The 18,931-nt window shown below is 41.8% G+C and overlaps 1 protein-coding gene across 1 annotated transcript in view; it reads left to right on the forward strand.

Annotated features, from left to right (window-relative positions):
* The first annotated feature begins 2,814 nt into the window (after positions 1 to 2,814).
* Positions 2,815 to 18,931, forward strand: part of LOC138972688 (uncharacterized) — a 68,751-nt gene continuing 52,634 nt past the window's right edge. The window contains exons 1-4 of the mRNA XM_070345338.1: positions 2,815 to 3,068; positions 12,543 to 12,595; positions 15,153 to 15,287; positions 15,688 to 15,870. Coding sequence (XP_070201439.1) covers positions 3,043 to 3,068; positions 12,543 to 12,595; positions 15,153 to 15,287; positions 15,688 to 15,870 — 397 coding nt within the window. The 5' untranslated portion in view covers positions 2,815 to 3,042. The remainder of the gene's footprint in view (positions 3,069 to 12,542; positions 12,596 to 15,152; positions 15,288 to 15,687; positions 15,871 to 18,931) is intronic.

The following is an 18,931-nucleotide window of genomic DNA, read 5'->3' on the forward strand; positions in this document are numbered from 1 at the left end:
TTAAGAGATATGTCAGAATACTTCAACTACTTAATCTCTCTTTGTAGTTATGTTTTTGTACTCAGCAAAGGAAAAATACTAACAAAACAATCATTTGAACAATAACTGATGTCGTAGTTTGTCATTTTACTGCACAATACGTAATCTGGGCACTTCTAACTTCATTAATGACGCTAATATTTAATTTTACCTAAACTCTGAGCGTACGGACATCTTAACGTAGCCTCATATTATGTAACGGAAACAGTTCATTTACAGCCGTGTTTAGATGTTAGAAAACTTGTAATTCGACATACGAGGTTTGCATCTGCCCAAACTGAAAAACACGCGAACGAGAAAAAGCTCGTAACTCAAGTTACGTGTAATTTTGGTTCGCGGTTTTGCCAAAATGATATACGAGGTATTTTTGTACCCATTTTTAACTGTCCCCTATTTTGATGTAAAAAAGTAGATTTCGCAAAAAATCGAGTTACGAGGTTTTAATCGGACAAGGGCGATATATGCACCGGACGGAAACACTAAATACGAGATACATGGCCAAACGTTCATACGACGGGGTCGTTTCGTAAGAAGATAAACATTATCCTATGTTTGTTACTTATTGGGGTGTTGGGGGGTGGGGCATATTTTGTTGAGATGAATTTCCCTTGATTCATATTCTTTCCGGTTATTTTCTTGTGTTTCATGTAACACATTCAAAACCTATGGTCTTGTTTTGAACATGTACACAGAAAGATTTAGGTTAGTAGTTAAAGGGAAGCAACTGTTGTTATTTTGGTAATTTGGGTACATTGATTGTTACCTCCCTTTCATTAGTCTTTTCAACTTGGCTAACTAAGTTTCTTTTTTTTCTTTTTTTTAATTAAATTGTTCAAGCTGTTTTAAATGTGTTATTTTGATTAGGTATTAATTATAAACTGTAATAAGTTGTAAAGACATTTTATTTTATTTTAAGACATTTATTGTTAGATATTTTCCAGTTCGATTTTTAGAATTTTAGCTTCACTTCCGCCCTCTGTTGAAAAGCCGCCAAGTTGGTGGGAAATCTTTGGAGAACATTTTGGTTCTAAATCAGGTGAATATTGATTTCTACATTGTCATCTGCTTGAAATATGATTAGTTATTAGTTTAGCAAGACGGATAGCATAAATTGGAGTGGTTACTTTTGTAAATCTGTTCTGAAATTTGAATATTTGTAATTTGACCATGTTGTGGTTTTTTTGACAAAAGCACCTGTCACAGAAACAGTGCAGAACATTTGTATTTTTGGTTGTAGTTTGTTTGTATGAAGTGCGTAGACAGAAACATAAGTGTGTAACTGATGTTTTGAAGTTAAATAGGGTTTAGGTTTTGTAAAGAAAGCCGAAAGCGCGCTGCATTATTGGAAAGTTGGCTGCCTCTATTTTATGAAAAAAGTGTTTGTGACTAGTGTTTTATTTGAGATGTTTGAGGTGAGATTTTATTCCAAGTGATTTAGACATTGTGATTTGAACAAGTTTGGTCATAGTGGTCAGTTTATCACTGCAGATAAATGTGATTATGCATGGACACTTCTTGTAGCTAGTTTTGAGTTTGTAACGATGGTGGAATAGAACACATAGTGATGTGTGGTATTGTTACAAAGTAAATCTAAGATGGTTAGTCACTGTCTTGTAGGATAACATATAGTCTTTCTGTTTCTGTCAATGAAGATGGAATTGATCACAGTTGGCAAAATGTTACTCCTGTGTTAGGGAGAAGATTACTGTTTATAGTTGGTAAATAGTAAGTGATGTATAAATATCAGCTGTTTTTAGTTGATAATGTGGAATGATGTAATGATAGTGGTGTGTTGGAACACAGTAACTATGTGGTAATTATTAGTCATAATTACTAGCCTCTGGTAACATCTGGTAAATATTATTTGTGTTTTATTGTGTGGTAAGGGTTAGTCATAATTACTAGCCTCTGGTAACATCTGGTAAATATTATTTGTGTTTTATTGTGTGGTAAGGGTTAGTCATAATTACTAGCCTCTGGTAACATCTGGTAAATATTATTTGTGTTTTATTGTGTGGTAAAAAGAAAACGTTTGTTTAATTTTCAGAGCCAACCAGTCTGGGTTTTTCACATTAGTCTGAGTGGTCTTTGTTCTAAGATTGGTGAAGCACCTTATGAACACTGGGTTTAAGTTTAACACTGGTTTTTTAGTTCTTGTATTTCATTCTTGGAAGTTTGTATTTTGTTGAAAAAAAGAAAAGACAGACAAGATAATAAAAGGATTTTGAAAACATTTATTCCTGTATTTGTGTTATTCATTTAACACATAAAATCCCCTACCCCCTTTCTTAACATAATTGAATTTTCTAAACTAAACTTGAAAAGTCAAGAGTGTTACATTTCACTTTAATGATCACCAAGACAGGTACGTGTGAGATCATTGACAGTTTTCGACTGTTTTTTTCCAAGGAATGTTTCAAGGACACAATTTGAAAACAATGCTATACTGTGCTTTTCCTAGTTGCAATACGTTGTCCGACCCGATCTCCGAGTCCTGTAAACAACGTGAGTGTCAATTACTGCCTTGTTTTGTGATGGTGATTTGTTTTCTTCATAAGCACCATCCTCCTCCCCCATGCCACCACCACAGCCAACACGTGTTGCCTTCGTACCCCTCCCTCCCTTCCTCTCTCTCTCTCTCTCTCTCTCTCTCTCTCTCTCTCTCTCTCTCTCTCTCTCTCTCTCTCTCTCTCTCTCTCTTGCTCGCTCGCAATGACCTAACTTTCTGCATTCAAAGAAAAACAATGTGCACGCATACTTGATCGATACTGTGTTGTAGTCAGCTTGCAGCGTCCCGTTCGACAGTTGTGTGTTTTACTGTCAGCTAGTCTTTGTGTGTTAATCTCACGTTTAAAGTAAATTGCATTGACACAAATTAAGAAACCTTATTTTCAAGAATATCTCCGAATAAGCATTCGTACGAACGATGTATTGTTTTTGTGGTGGTTGAGCTGGAATATTCCGGACGAACCGGCCAGACATTTGCCGGCTTGGCATTTTAACATGGCCGACACAGGCTTGACTCAGAGGTCAGTAACTCTATCGTTTCTCTCCCTGTTAATTTCTCAATTTATGTTCATCGTCATTCTTTGTCGAACTCATACTTTATTTCAAGATGATTTTGTAATGACAGTGACGTGCAGTGGTCGTCATTTGCTTCAATCCGCTGATTGTGTGAGCTGGGTGACTGCCAAGCTACGGGTAGCACGTACTGTGTACAGCACGTAGTTCCCACACATATATTCTACGCTAGCAGTTCGATATGTTTGGTTTCTATCAGTCCTGTTTGTGTTTCGTCTCAGCAGCTCCTGCACAGCGCGCACGTTACATTACCTTTATCTGACTCAGCTGTCATGCCACACTGGCAAAAACAAAACAAAATCGGCGACAAAATCCACGAAATGAGTCGCATGTCACCTCGCGCGGTTCTGCGCTAGGCTTAATATAAGTCCGGGGAGTGTCTGGTAACAGTGTGAGGGTCACCTTAGTCACAGGCTTATAACTCAAAAAGTGTTCGCTCTTTTCTAAAACGGTTTTCACCACTGGATAGAGCATAAAAAACTCTTTAGGAAAATGTAAAAATATGAAAATCATGCAAAGGTGACATGCGACTCATTCCGTGGTGGAGGGTCACACTTAATACGTCATATGGGACATTAGTTCAAAGCTGAATGAAACGTTACAGCGGAAATAGTGGAAGGTGCATGGCTATCTAGGTGGTGATCTGCATCTGGCTGCACTGAATGCAGTGCACGCACACACGTACATAGAATATACCGATAAAAAATGGGTGCACGAAAAGGTACCTTACGTTTTTGGGTGAACCGATTTGTTCAGAGAAATGACAAGTGTGCGAACCTATTTGTGCGGGTTTACACGAACACACACACACATACACCAGCGCGCGCTCGCGTGTCCACGAGCCCCACACAGACTAAGTTCATCAACGTAAAACACCGAATGGCTTTGAATACGTTTGGCAAGCCAATATAAGAAGGAAAACCCGAAAATGGAAACAATACACATACACGTACAAAAACACACGACCAAGCACACGACCAAACACACACACACACACACACACACACACACACACACACACACACACACACACACACACACACACACACATACAACACACAACACACAACACACACACACACTTCCACTATTTACTTTGAGATGGATCTTTGTGGAATGCTTCTTTATAATCCAGTGAGTTCTGTTGTCACTGTAATGTCTAAAGAAATTAAATTAGATTTGTTTGCTCATCTGCTATGGAATTGGTTCATCAAGGTAACGAGTTGGTTTATCTAAAATAGATCCCACATAAAAATAGTACAATATGCACGTTTTGAAATTAATTATTTTGTAATTGGCAAATGAGATCAAAACTTATTGCTATTTGATGACATGGTGTCCAACAAAAACTGAAGTTATCGGAGCGTAGCTTCCCTAATTGTCAGGTATGTGTTTCGTGTTACTGGCTAAGTGATACAGGTTGGTATGACAAGACTAGTGTTCTCACGCGTTAGCAACAAAAAGTGACTTTTGGATTCAGACTGAAATGTTGATTTTGACAACATTTCTAAGCAGAATATACCGTAACAAAATTGGTGCACGACAAGGGACCTTACTTTTTGGGTGAACCGATTTTTCTTCTTCTTCGTCGTTCGCTCAGACAGCAACTCCGGAGGCCCTGATGAAGGCTGCTGTACGCCGGAGGCTCTCCATGGGTCCATAGAGTTTGTCCCTCATCGGTGTGTCAGCAGGCCAGGTCTCTGCTCGCAAGTTTTGGTGTGTTGGACAGTCCTGCAGGAAGTGCCACAGGGGCACGATGCAGAATCACCAATGTGGAATTTGGTATACAGGTGATGTTTGAGTCTGCAATGGCCTGTTCTCAGTCTCACAATGACCACTTGGTCATCTCTGGGTAGGAGGTAGTAGGCATCCTTTTTGTTGTAGTCTGGGTGTTGGTGGAGCCATCTTCTCTTCTGCTTCTCCTTGACTATAGTCTTGGCCTCTTCATAGGTGACTTCTTGTTCATCCTGTGGGAGCTGTCCACCTTCTTTTGCCAGACGGTCAGCTTCCTCATTGCCCTGTATGTTGCAGTGTGATGGAATCCACTGGATGACTGTTTGCTCAGTGGATTGCTGTAAGTTGGTCAGTGCAGAGGCAAGGGTGTTCAGTTCCTTGTTCCGTGGGTTCTGGACTGCTTGCAGGACTGATAAGGCATCAGAGAAGATAACCACTCTGGAGCGGGTTGTTTCCCTGTTCTCGTGTAACATTCGGGCTGCTGTTTGTAGTGCATCAGCCTCAGCCTTGTAGTTCGTAGAGAACTTTCCAGTTGGAATAGCCTGCTGTAGTTGTCTTTCATCCTTCAGTTTGATGACAATTCCGCCACCTCCATTTCTGGTTGCATCTTCTGCTTATGTATGGATCCAATGTTCTTTGGGATAGACGTGATCTATGTGGTCCAGGGTCACTGCTTTCCTCTCCCCTTCTGTTTGGATGCCCTTTTTGAGAATGCCAGGAATGCTCTCTCTGACTTCGGGGAATTGCTCTCTCTTCCAAGCTGGTACAGTCGAGTGCGTTGGTATTATCCTGTTGCCCTGCTGCATGAGTTCTGGATCCTGTCGTTCAAGTCTCCTCACGTTGTGGACAAAACTGCTGCGCTTCAGTCTGCATTTGGTGGGCTCCGACATTCTCTTGTGCATTGGGTGGTTCTGCATCCTCTTGAACTTGGCAGCTAGTGTAAGGACGTTGGTGTCTCGTCTGCTTTCAAGGCTCTCTAGGCCAGTCAATGTGTCCATAGCCTGGATTGGAGTCGACTTGAGTGCACCTGTGATGATTCTAGATGCTTGGTTCTGCATTCGGGCAAGTTTGTCGAAGTTGGATTTTGCTGCTGTACTCCATGCAGCTGCTCCGTACTCTAGGACAGATCTTACTCGTCCAAGGTACAGCTTCTTCTGGATGTTGTGATCCGCTCCCCAGGATGTCCCAGAAAGTTTCTTCATTAGTGCTGTTCACAGTCTGGCTCTGGCTGCGCACTTCTCTGTTTGGTGTTTCCATGTCATCCTGGGATCAAAGGTAACTCCAAGGTATGTGGGTGTATTGTCTTGTGGTAGGTTGTGGCCATTCACCTGGAGGTGTGCAGTCTGTTTCTTGGCGGCGAGACTGAAGATGGTGTAGTTTGTTTTACTGGCATTGATGGTCACTAACCACTTCCTTGTCCATCTTTCTATCCTTCTCAAGGCGTCCTGCACTCGCACTGTGGCAGTAGTCACATACTGCTCCGAACACCAAATGACCAGGTCATCTGCATATACTGCGCCATGGATCCATGCAGGGATATCTTCTAGGATGTCATTCATGAAGATGATGAACAGCGTAGGCGAGAGGACTCCGCCTTGTGGGACGCCTTCCTTCATGGTTCTTTGCCTGCTCTGGAATCTTTTGTTCTGTACCCTGGCTTTCCTGTTGGTGAGGTATTGGCTGATCCAGTCGTACGTGTGTCCCGTGATCCCATATTGGTGCATTTTCAGTTTCAGACCCTCTTTCCACACCTTGTCGAAGGCTTTTTCAAGATCTATCCAGACTGCGACAGTATGTTTCTTGTCTTGGAGTGCATCTTCAACTTCTTGTGCAATATAGGCAACCTGATCCTCGGTGGATCTGTGTTGTCTGAATCCAGCCTGGTTGTCAGAGATGATCTTTTTCTCTTCCAGGTACCAGATTAGCCTGTTGTTGATGAGTCTCTCCATAAGCTTCCCCACGCAGCTGGTTAGACTAATGGGCCTATAGCTGTCAGCCCTGGTTTTGTCTTTTCCCTTTTTGTGGATAGGTATCATTGTTGCATCTCTCCAAGCTTGAGGTACTGAGGCATGTGTCCAACTGGCGTTGAAGATCGTCAGCAGCACCTTTCTCGCTGATGGGCCAAGTCGTTGAAGCATCTCGTTGGTGATGCCATCCGGCCCAGGCGATTTCTCTTTCTGTAGCTGCCGAATCCCGTACCGATTTTTCTGAGAAATCATTGACAAGTGTGCAAACCTATTTCTGCGGGTTTACACGAACACACACACTTTTCCGGCCACTCTTCCTCTCTCCCTCTCTCTCTCTCTCTGTGAGAACAAGCATTGCAATATATACAAACGCACTCCGACACACAGGCACGCATACACACACACTTTTCACAAACCTCCGGCCTCTCTCCCTCTCCCTCTCTCTCTCTCTCTCTCTCTCTCTCTCTCTCTCTCTCTCTCTCTCTGTGAGAACAAGCATTGCAATATATACAAACGCACTCCGACAAACAGGCACGCATACACACACACTTTTCACAAACCTCCGGCCTCTCTCCCTCTCCCTCTCTCTCTCTCTCTCTCTCTCTCTCTCTCTCTCTCTCTCTCTCTCTCTCTGTGAGAACAAGCATTGCAATATATACAAACGCACTCCGACAAACAGGCACGCATACACACACACTTTTCACAAACCTCCGGCCTCTCTCCCTCTCTCTCTCTCTCTCTCTCTCTCTCTCTCTCTCTCTCTCTCTCTCTCTCTCTCTCTCTCTCTCTCTCTCTCTCTCTCTCTCTCTCTGTGAGAACAAGCATTGCAATATATACAAACGCACTCCGACAAACAGGCACGCATACACACACACTTTTCACAAACCTGCGCAAGCGCGCACGCACACACACACACACACACACACACACACACACACACACATACACACACACACACACACACACACACAAACACACATCTATATATATATATATATACGTCTTGTGTCTGTCTGTCTGTCTGTCTGTTCGCGATGCGCGGCCAAGGTTTTCGATGGATCTGTTTCAAATTTGGTGGCCATATTCAGGTACACCCCGGACACAATCTGGTCGATGAGATATTTCAACACGTGCTCTCAGCGCGCAGCGCTGAACCGATTTTTTTTTGTTACATCCACTACAGCCATTCCCAGTAACTCTTCCTTATCTTCTCCAGTGTTTGGCGCGTTTACCTCCCTTCCTTCGTGTGGCGTCAATCCATATTCCCGTTACTATTTTTAGAAGGTCACTGTCCACAACGCTTTCATCCATATTCCCGTTACTATTTTAAGAAGTTTTCCTTCGTGTGGCGTCAATCGCGTACGGTGCGCCACTCACCCGGCGAAGCCGGCGTACGGAGCGCCACTCACCCGGTATTCGGCTCTACTTCTTCCCGGCAGAGCCGTACGCCGGCTTCGAACAATGAACCCGCCAAGCTTAGGTCCCTCCCAGATTCGTGGAATGGGAACAGCACGAAAATGATTCAGTGGCCATAATGCCATTCCTGACCATATCGAGTCCCATCCTTGTCGACGAATGTAACCGTGTTAATCAACTTTGGAGGCGAACTCCACTCAAACATGACTGATCAATTTAGAGCTTATCTCTAAGCCCTTTTGAACTGTTATGGCTTCTGAAAGGAAGGCCAGTACATACAAATACACAAAAGCCGCCAGACCACATCACAAACAGAACTGAACAATCCACAGGTGTTGCCCACATAGAGAGACACACACACACACACACACACACACACACACACACACACACACACACACACACACACACACACACAAAAACACAGAAAAGCAGTATATATAGAGAGATAGATGACAGTGTATTTTTCGCGTGGCTATAAATTTATTCGACCTTTGCACTTTCACAGTGAGGATAATTTACGGGTCCAATTTACGTTCTGGACACTGCGGTGACCTTCTAAAAATAGTAACAGAACGCCGGGAATATCCGAAGATGCCCCCTCATACTATAGTGCACCATACGAAGGAAGGGAGGTAAACGCTGAAAACATGGAGAAGATAAGGAAGAGTTACTGGGAATGGTGAAATGAACACAAAAACCAAAATCGGTTCAGCGCTGCGCGCTGAGAGCACGTGTTGAAATATCTCATCGATGATATTGTGTCCGGGGTGTAGCTGAATACGGTGTCCAAATTTGAAAAAGATCCTCCGAGAACTTTGGCTTTGGTGTGTCGGTATGGGGGCCCGGGTAGCTGAGGTGGAACCAAAATCGGTTCAGCGCTGCGCGCTGAGAGCACGTGTTGAAATATCTCATCGATGAGGTTGTGTCCGGGGTCTCTCTGAATAAGCCCACCAAATTTGAAGCAGATCCATCGAGAACTTTGGCCGTGCATCGCGAAGACACACATACACAGACACACAGACACACAGACACAAGTCGTATATATATATATACTAGAATGAATACCCGCTTCGCCGGGTAGCCGGCTTCGCCGGGAAGAAGTACTTAGAGCCGTACGCCGGCTTCGCCGGGTCCGAACAATGGACCCGCCAAGCTTAGGTCCCTCCCAGATTCGTGGAATGGGAACAGCACGAAAATGATTCAGTGGCCATAATGCCATTCCTGACCATATCGAGTCCCATCCTTGTCGACGAATGTAACCGTGTTAATCACCTTTGGAGGCGAACTTCACTCAAACAGGATTGAGCAATTTATAGCTTATCTGTAAGCCCTTTTGAACTGTTATGGCTTTTCAAAGGAAGGCCAGTACATACAAATACACAAAAGCCGCCAGACCACATCACAAAGAGAACTGAACAATCCCCAGGTGTTGCTCACATAGAGAGACACACACACACACACACACACACACACACACACACACACACACACACACAAACACACACACACACACAAACACAGAGAAGCCGTACCTTCTAAAAATAGTAACAGAACGCCGGGAATATCCGAAGACGCCCCACTCATATTATAGTGCACCATACGAAGGAAGGGAGGTAAACGCTGAAAACCTGGAGAAGATGAGAAGATAAGGAAGAGTTACTTATAATGGTGAAATGAACACAAAAACCAAAATCGGTTCAGCGCTGCGCGCTGAGAGCACGTGTTGAAATATCTCATCGATGATATTGTGTCCGGGGTGTAGCTGAATACGGTGTCCAAATTTGAAAAAGATCCACCGAGAACTTTGGCTTTGGTGTGTCGGTATGGGGGCCCGGGTAGCTGAGGTGGAACCAAAATCGGTTCAGCGCTGCGCGCTGAGAGCACGTGTTGAAATATCGACCAGGTTGTGTCCTGTCCCGGGTCTACCTGAATATGTCCACCAAATTTGAAGCAGGTCCATCGAGAACTTTGGCCGTGCATCGCGAACTCACACACAGACACACACACACACAGACACAAGTCGTATATATATATATAGATAGATACACTCACACACACACACACACTGTGACACACACACACACACACATATGTGTATCAGAGAGACATATGTATATAAAGACAGAGAGGAAACAAGTCGCGTAAGGCGAAAATACAATATTTAGTCAAGTAGCTGTCGAACTCACAGAATGAAACTGAACGCAATGCCATTTTTCAGCAAGACCGTATACTCGTAGCATCGTCAGTCCAGTGCCGCTCATGGCAAAGGCAGTGAAATTGACAAGAAGAGCGGGGTAGTAGTTGCGCTAAGAAGGATAGCACGCTTTTCTGTACCTCTCTTTGTTTTAACTTTCTGAGCGTGTTTATAATCCAAACATATCATATCTATATGTTTTTGGAATCAGGAACCGAAAAGGAACAAGATGAAAGTGTTTTTAAATTGATTTGGACAATTTAATTTTGATAATAATTTTTATATATTTAATTTTCAGAGCTTGTTTTTAATCCAAATATAACATATTTATATGTTTTTGGAATCAGAAAATGATGGAGAATAAGATGAACGTAAATTTGGATCGTTTTATAAATTTTTATTTTTTTTTACAATTTTCAGATTTTTAATGACCAAAGTCATAAATTAATTTTTAAGCCACCAAGCTGAAATGCACTACCGAAGTCCGGGCTTCGTCGAAGATTACTTGACCAAAATTTCAACCAATTTGGTTGAAAAATGAGGGCGTGACAGTGCCGCCTCAACTTTCACGAAAAGCCGGATATGACGTCATCAAAGACATTTATCAAAAAAATGAAAAAAACGTTCGGGAATTTCATATCCAGGAACTCTCATGTCAAATTTGATAAAGATCGGTCCAGTAGTTTAGTCTGAATCGCTCTACACACACACACAGACACACACACACACACACGCACACACATACACCACGACCCTCGTTTCGATTCCCCCTCGATGTTAAAATATTTAGTCAAAACTTGACTAAATATAAAAAGAGAGATACTACTACGCTGAATAAACAATCAGTAAAGTGAACAGTCTTTTCCACTCATTATTACTGTAGGCCTAGTCATTTTAGTCAGGTTTATACCCGTTTTCACTGACAATGTCTGTCGTCCTCCAGTGGCAAATAGATAAATCAAGATTAACAGCTGTGTTGCCAGTGTGCATATTGTGTAAGCTATTTTGTACGCTATAGTCAACAGGGCCGGACCTAAGTAGGGTGAGTGGAGGGGGAGTGGGGTCCCAATTGTAGTAGGGGTACGTACATTAGTTGAGGGTGCGAAGCACCCGAACCTCCCAGGGGGTTCCGGGGGCATGCCCCCCCCCCCCCCCCCCGAAAAAATTTAATCTAGATGAAAACATGTGCAATCTGGCGCATCATTCTGGGAGTATTTGTCATGATTTTTTTGTTGTTACACTTTGAGGAGGTACGTGACATGGTCAGGCCAGGGAGGGGGGGGGGTTGGGGTCCAGGCAACAGGACCACCCCACCCCCACCCCCTCCCCCCCTGGATCCCGCCCTGGTCAAGGTTGTGTGTGTCCGTAATTAAGCCTGGCACACACACTGTGGGGTAGGACAGGTGGTAGAGAGTTGCGCAGAATCACGGTGAAAGTGAGACTCTCGCGTCGTTATTTCTTCGATCACAGGCTGTTGTTTCGGAGTTTCCCGATCTAGTTAAGTCGCCACTCCAAGCGCGCTGCAGTGTGGGAAGATCGACATACTTAATAGGCCGGGCCGGAGGTTTTGATACCGCGTCACCTGTCGGCTACGTCCCGTACCAGGACACGTATCTCACATGCGGGTCGCGCTGCGTGTGGTGATTAGGTACGTGTTCACGTAGCGGCAAACCCTTCCATACGTCAGCACAACGTATGTCAGATTTTATCAAGTCCCAACCATCCCAGGAGGTTGTAAGGATGCTCAATATTTTCTTGAATCTTTCCTTCACGCTTCAGTCCATATTTAATCATTCTGATTCGTATACATCGAAGTCGCCGATGTGTCAAGAACATAAACCCCCGAACGGCAAGGCGCTGAGACTTACGACACGTATCCGTATTGAGTGTAGGCTACTTGCCTCGATTCACTTCGAAAAGCAGACACAGAAAGCACAATTCCCCTCGTTTAAATGTGTCTCAGTTTTGTTAAATGTGTTCAGTGGAATGAATTCCTTCCCTCCGGTAGGAAAAAGCATGGAAAAGCTCCCCTGAAAAAGATTTTAGTGCAAGCGTGACGTGAGTACTTGCTTCTATAGCTGTTGAAATATTATTTCTAAAATGTGCAGGATTCAGTTCTATTTGCTCGTCATCGCGAGTGTACTCCCAACTTCAACTGCCGGTAAGTTGTTTTACCCACCAGGGAGCGGTACAAACGTTGTAATAGAACATAATTGTTTGCAGTGTGTCATAAGTGCTCACACGTTGAAACGCCTTGGTTAAATCAGTGATCTTAATTTGATTGTAATCAAAGTTTGTTTTTGGTTGTGTGTGTGTGTGTGTGCGGGTGTGTATGTGTGTTGTGTGTGTGTGTTGGCGTGTGTGTGTGTGTGTGTGTGTGTGTGTGTGTGTGTGTGTGTGTGTGTGTGCGTGTGTGTGTGTGGTGTGTACGCGCACACGTGCGAGGATGAATAAGTAGAGGTTACATGCCGAGTCTCAGTGATTATTAAAAATAATGGTCGAAGTTAGCGGATCATGAAAAATGCGAGCTTTAGCGAGCTTTTTCATGACCGCGAACTGAGACCATTATTTTGTATAATCACTGAGACGAGGTGTGTAACCTCTTTATTCCTCCTTTCTTCAGTTATTCAAAGAAAAGAGGAGTTTTTTTGCGAAAGTTTGATCGAATCCTATTCTCTCAACCAGTCAACCTGCGCAGGCGATCGATTAATGCGCGGTTGTATAGTTCCGTGCAAATCATTCCATTCTGTTAACACTTCTTGTCAGTTTTCCTATTTTGGGCTAAAATCAAGTTCACAGATATGCTGTTATTCTGCTGTGGCGGCAAAGGCAGATATTGTGTGTTCTGTATATGTTTTGGTATCGCTTAGGATAATGTTTTTTCGTCAAATGGGACTAGCAGACGAACTTTTGCACCCGTGTTCCAACGTTAAAAACTGTATGAAGTTCAGTTTTCTGGGGAAAATAGTGTATGAAACCCCTTTATGTTGTTTAAATTGATGAGATGTGTGCATTTGGTTGCGTGTGATCTGTTTATTAAATGAAATATTGTTGAAAACTGACCGTCGGATTGCAGTCTGTTGTCGAAGGAACTGAGTGAAAAGAAGGGGAACTACTCTTGTCGCTAGACAAAGTATGAGTTACTTGCCTTGGGAAATTGCTTGTGATGAACGGTTTGAGCACGGCAGATCTAGATTCAGAAAACAACCGAACTCATGGATTTTATATGGAGATTCATGTGTTCAGGCCTGTAGTTGTTAATTTAAATGCGGTATGTTTGTATTGTTTGCTCCAGAGATGTATACTTCGTACATTAGAGCGTTCGGAACTTTTCAGTCGCAAAAAGTAGTACCGAAACAGAACAACCTCTCAACCCATTGCACTATCGAGGATTCAGGCTGTTGCTGGGTCGTTATTTGTTTGGTTGCTGGGTCATTATCGAAAAATAACTACCCCTACAAGTTTACAGAGGTAAAGAAGCAGAGGGGGGAATAATTAAATATATCAATACTTTCCTGGCTTAAAACTAATTTAACCAGACATGTTGCAACAGATAAATACACGACACATTTGTGTGTGTGTGTTATGATCCTGCTCCTCTGCTGAAGATATTCTAGAGATGGGTGTCGATCTAGGGCATGTCCGCCTATGTTCTGCACAGAAGTTTTCCACTTTTGTAATTGTGATTCCTGTGTGTTGTTTAAAAACATATGATTAAAGGCACAGTAAGCCTTCCGTAAACCATCACTCAATTCCCCGAGCCTACATACAGTGCAAGCATACTTCCATTTGAACGCTCACCGAACGGGGACATCCTGGCTGCTTTCTGTCGAGAGTGAGACATTTTGAAAGATTTTTTTTTCGTGGACTTACCGCATCAGGCTAGACCTAACTTTTAAAATCTGAATAATAAATTGACAGCTTGTTACACAAACATTCTTAAATCATAAAAGAAATCTTTTTATCATCAAGACAAGATCAGTACAATTCGAAGTTTTGAAAGTTAAAAAAAAAGAAAAGCCCGGAAACGTGTCACATCAAACATCTTTCTCGTAGCAGACGACGGTTCTGCATAGCGCCAGTTCCTCTGAACGGTCAACCTCCACCGCTCTAGTTCGTGTGACTCGCAGCCGTTTGTTGCGTTTTAGATTCAGGAATACACAATAACGTGCTATTGCAGATAAGCTTAAAGCGAGTCGCATAGAAATCACAACTGACGACTAAATTGTAATAAAAAGAAAACGGGAGAACACGGGTTCACGATGGCTCAGGGGTAAGATAAACCACGCAAAAATAAATGCTTTGAAAATTGCTCGCTCTTTACGGAGGGCACCTAGGATGTTCTCAAGCGGTGAGTGTTTAAATGAAAGGGTGTTTGTACTGTGTGTAAAAGTCTGACAGTATCTGTGATGGTTTACGGGAGGCTTACTGTGCCTTTAAGTATGTCTTTCATTCATGCATGTTAATCTCATGGTAAGCATTGTGTTGGTGAAAGGCCGGCCAGCACTTGCACGTGCATCACAAATCATACACTGCCTGTTTTGGGGACAATGAAGAAGTAGGTGGACTACCCTTGCATGACCTATGTTATGTTATGTTATGTTATGCTATGTTATGTTATGCTATGTTATGCTATGTTATGTTAAGCTATGTTATGCTATGCTATGCTATATCCATTGTTACTGTGAATCTAGTCTTTTACACATTTTTCAATACAGGAACAGTGATCAGCTGCCAGATTACGCCGTCGGATGATTCTGAATATGGAAATCTCACTTGCATTTTTCCGGTGAATGTGGGCAGGCTTGGGAAAAGTTTTGCTTTGTACCAGGATTTCGGAAAAGCTGCAAGAGGTAAGCCAACCATTCATACAACAAAAGCCAAAAATGTACTCTTTCTTTTGCTCCTTCTTCCTCTTCTTTTTGTCTTCCTTTTACACATTGACCATGTTTTCAGCAAACAAACCCCCCGTAATTGTAAGACAAAATTCCATCTCCCATTTCAAGAACTGCCTTTCAGCCCACCAATTCATTGTCTTGCTTCTCTCATGTTGATCTATACAGGGTTTTTTGTACTCATTTTGTCATCCTTGTCGAAGATGTATTCTCGGTGTAAATGGAAGTGAGACTTGTGATAAAAACTCTAGTGTATATTCCGATGTCAAGAGTACTTTCAAGCACATTTCTAAATAGGACCACTTCGTTGAAAACGTATGTGTGTAAATTGTGTTTTTTATTTTATTCTTTTACCCAGAGAGGAAAGTCTCGTGTAATTTTTTCAATGGACAGCCACATTGTGAAGTGACAGACGGTTTCCAAGCACCGGAAACAGTGACAGACAGAGCAGTCATGCTAGTACCCAAAACAAGGAACGCAACATTTAACTGCGACACAATTCCTCCAGCGGAAGGGGTCAAGAGCTGCGTTTTAGATGTCGGTAAGAACCAATAACCTATAAGTAAGAGTGGAGTTAAGTAATCGAAGTGATCAGACATTTCCAAAAGTGATATTTGTTCTTTAAAGGCACAGTAAGCCTCCCGTAAACCATCACAGATACTGTCAGGCTTTTACACACAGTACAAACACACTTTCATTTAAACACTCACCGCTTGAGAACATCCTAGGTGCCCTCCGTAAAGAGCGAGCAATTTTCAAAGCATTTATTTTTGCGTGGTTTATCTTACCCCTGAGCCATCGTGAACTCGTGTGATCAAGTTTCCCTTTTTCACAATGTAGTCGTCAGTTAGTAATTTGAATGCGACTCGCTGTGAGCTTATCTGCAATAGCACGTTATTAAGTACCTCTGACTATGCGCGCGCGAAACAAACGGCTGTGGTTCACAAGAACTCTAGCGATGGCTTTTGACTGTTCAGAGGAACTGGCGATAGCCATAAACCGTCGTCTGCTACGAGAACCACGACCTTGCGTGACCCTGCTTCCGGGCTTTTCTTTTTTCAAACTTTCAAAACTTCGAATTGTACTGATCTTGTCTTGATGAAAAAATATTTCTGTTATGATTTAAGAATGTTTGTGTAACAAACTGACAATTTATTATTTAGATTTTAAAAGTTAGGTCTAGCGCCAAAACGCACCACGGTCCAATTGTCTACTGAGACAATCCGCAAAATTAATTCTTTGAAAATTGCTCGCTCTTTACGTAGGGCACCTAGGATGTTCCCGTTTGGTGAGCGTTCAAATGGAAGGGTGTTTGTACTGTGTGTAAAAGCCTGACAGTATCTGTGATGGTTTACGGGAGGCTTACTGTACCTTTAAGTTCAATCGGCACTAAAGTAACGAAATAAGAAACAAAACAAAGCATTACACGCTTATTTTTTTAAATGATTGAATCTTGAAAATTGGGTATCATTTTGTTCACACATAATTATCAATACTAAATAATTTACAAAATACCCACTGTGGATATGTGTGTGCAAATCAACAAACACATGATCACACCTGAAGAAACCTGACAGAGGACAAAAACAGGTAGCCGCACTAGGTCTGTGTCAATCTGTGATATGTCAGGTCGCACACAATCGTCTCTTAAAGTCCGTTCGTTCCCTAAAGCTAGAGCTAGAGGTGTTTTTTCTAGGCACCGATTGCAACACTGAACAAGAATAACCCGAGTTAAGGGCATTCTCATACCAGCAAATGTAAAAAATTAAAAAAACCAGTTTGAAACTAAATTCCAGGCACGAACATGAACAAACATGACATTAAAATTGTGTAAAATGTCTTGGCATATTTCTAAAACTGTCTTTCATGCAAGGTGAGGTATCCCTTTAATCACGATACAAATATGAATACCTCCTTACGTGCTAAATGTTGACTGTAATGCTTCAAACTACTGCCTACCCCTACCCATTTCGACTAAAACCAAGCTTTTGGTCTTCCCTCCAGAAAGAATTAATGGGTGCGTCTCAGAAACTGAACCTTTTGTGTGTGCCATAATCAAATTAGCCCACAATTGAAACATACTGAATTTTAAATCATGATATTGGTATTTTTGAGAAGTAAAATGAATAAAGAAATAGTACAAACAAAACTGAGTATTTTGCATGATTATTATGAAGGTTGATTTGCGAAAGAAATGATTGGATGCGTGAAAAATGGAGGTCTGATCTGTGACATGAACCATCAACTAGTTTTGCACCTCACTACAAGAATCCTTTAGAATGTCCAAGGACTGCTATTCTTGTTATGTGTGTTTGGTTTAAGTGTACTTGACAGTTGAAATGTTATTTTGTCCACAGAATTGTTTTTTTAAACGAAATTAATCGCTTGAAAGTTTGCCATCACTGTCGTAACATAGGTTTCCACACGCGTGCAACAGCAACAAGTCCTAAATTTGAACTTTAGAATTTGCATATTCATCTTCAACACGATCTTGACATGAAAGGGCATAGAAAATCGCTAAGCTAAATGTTATTTAAGTATTATTTTCTCAAAATTGCATCTGCAAACTAAGTTGAAAGTTGCGCAATATGACATGCTTCTTCAAAATTCAGTTACGATGGTGAACGGTTTTGCAAATAATGTTCAGAGTTTTGAAGAAAGATTAGAACTATTTTGCGCGTAGTGACTTAGAGGTGCGGGTGACTACGCATGCGCAGTTACAGAGAGAAATAGTTCAGCTTCCAGCAGCGAAGAAAGATTTCGAGAATGTTTCCGAAGTCTGTGATTTTGTTACGACAGTGATCAACACCCAAGGTTCTTGAGAAAAGGTGAGATTTTGCTGCAATGATATTCTATGAAGTGAAAAATTAGGCTAAACATTTGTTAATAATAGTTTTTCTTTCGATTTCACCTAGTCAAAACTTGACTAAATGTTTTAACATAGAGGGGGAATCGAAACGAGGGTCGTGGTGTATGTGTGTGTGTGTGTCTGTCTGTCTGTGCGTGTGTGTGTGTAGAGCGATTCAGACTAAACTACTTGACCGATCTTTATGAAATTTGACATAAGAGTTCCTGGGTATGATATCCCTGGACGTTTTTTTCTTTTTTTCGACAAATACTTTTGATGACGTCATATCCGGCTTTTTGTAAAAGTTGAGGCGGCACTGTCACACCCTCATTTTTCAATTAAATTGATTGAAATTTTGGCCAAGCAATCTTCGACAAAGGCCGGACTTCGGTATTGCATTTCAGCTTGGTTGCTTAAAAATTAATTAATGACTTTGGCCATTAAAAATCTGAAAATTTTAATAATTTTTTTTTTTATATAAAATGATCCACATTTACGTTCATCTTATTCTAAATCATTTCCTGATTCCAAAAACATATGTATATGTTATATTTGGATTAAAAACAATCTCTGAAAATTAAAAATTAAAAAAATTATGATCAAAATTAAATTTCCGAAATCCATTTAAAGGAACGGTAAGTGTCAATGTTTTCTTTAATTGTAAAAGTTGTATGTTCAATGGAATGGTAAGTCTGAACAAAATAATTACTTTATTTTGTTTTTAGCCAGTGAATGTGGATGCATCAAAATCTTG

This window comes from Littorina saxatilis, linkage group LG8 (genome assembly GCF_037325665.1).
Source record: "Littorina saxatilis isolate snail1 linkage group LG8, US_GU_Lsax_2.0, whole genome shotgun sequence".
Taxonomy (NCBI): domain Eukaryota; kingdom Metazoa; phylum Mollusca; class Gastropoda; order Littorinimorpha; family Littorinidae; genus Littorina; species Littorina saxatilis.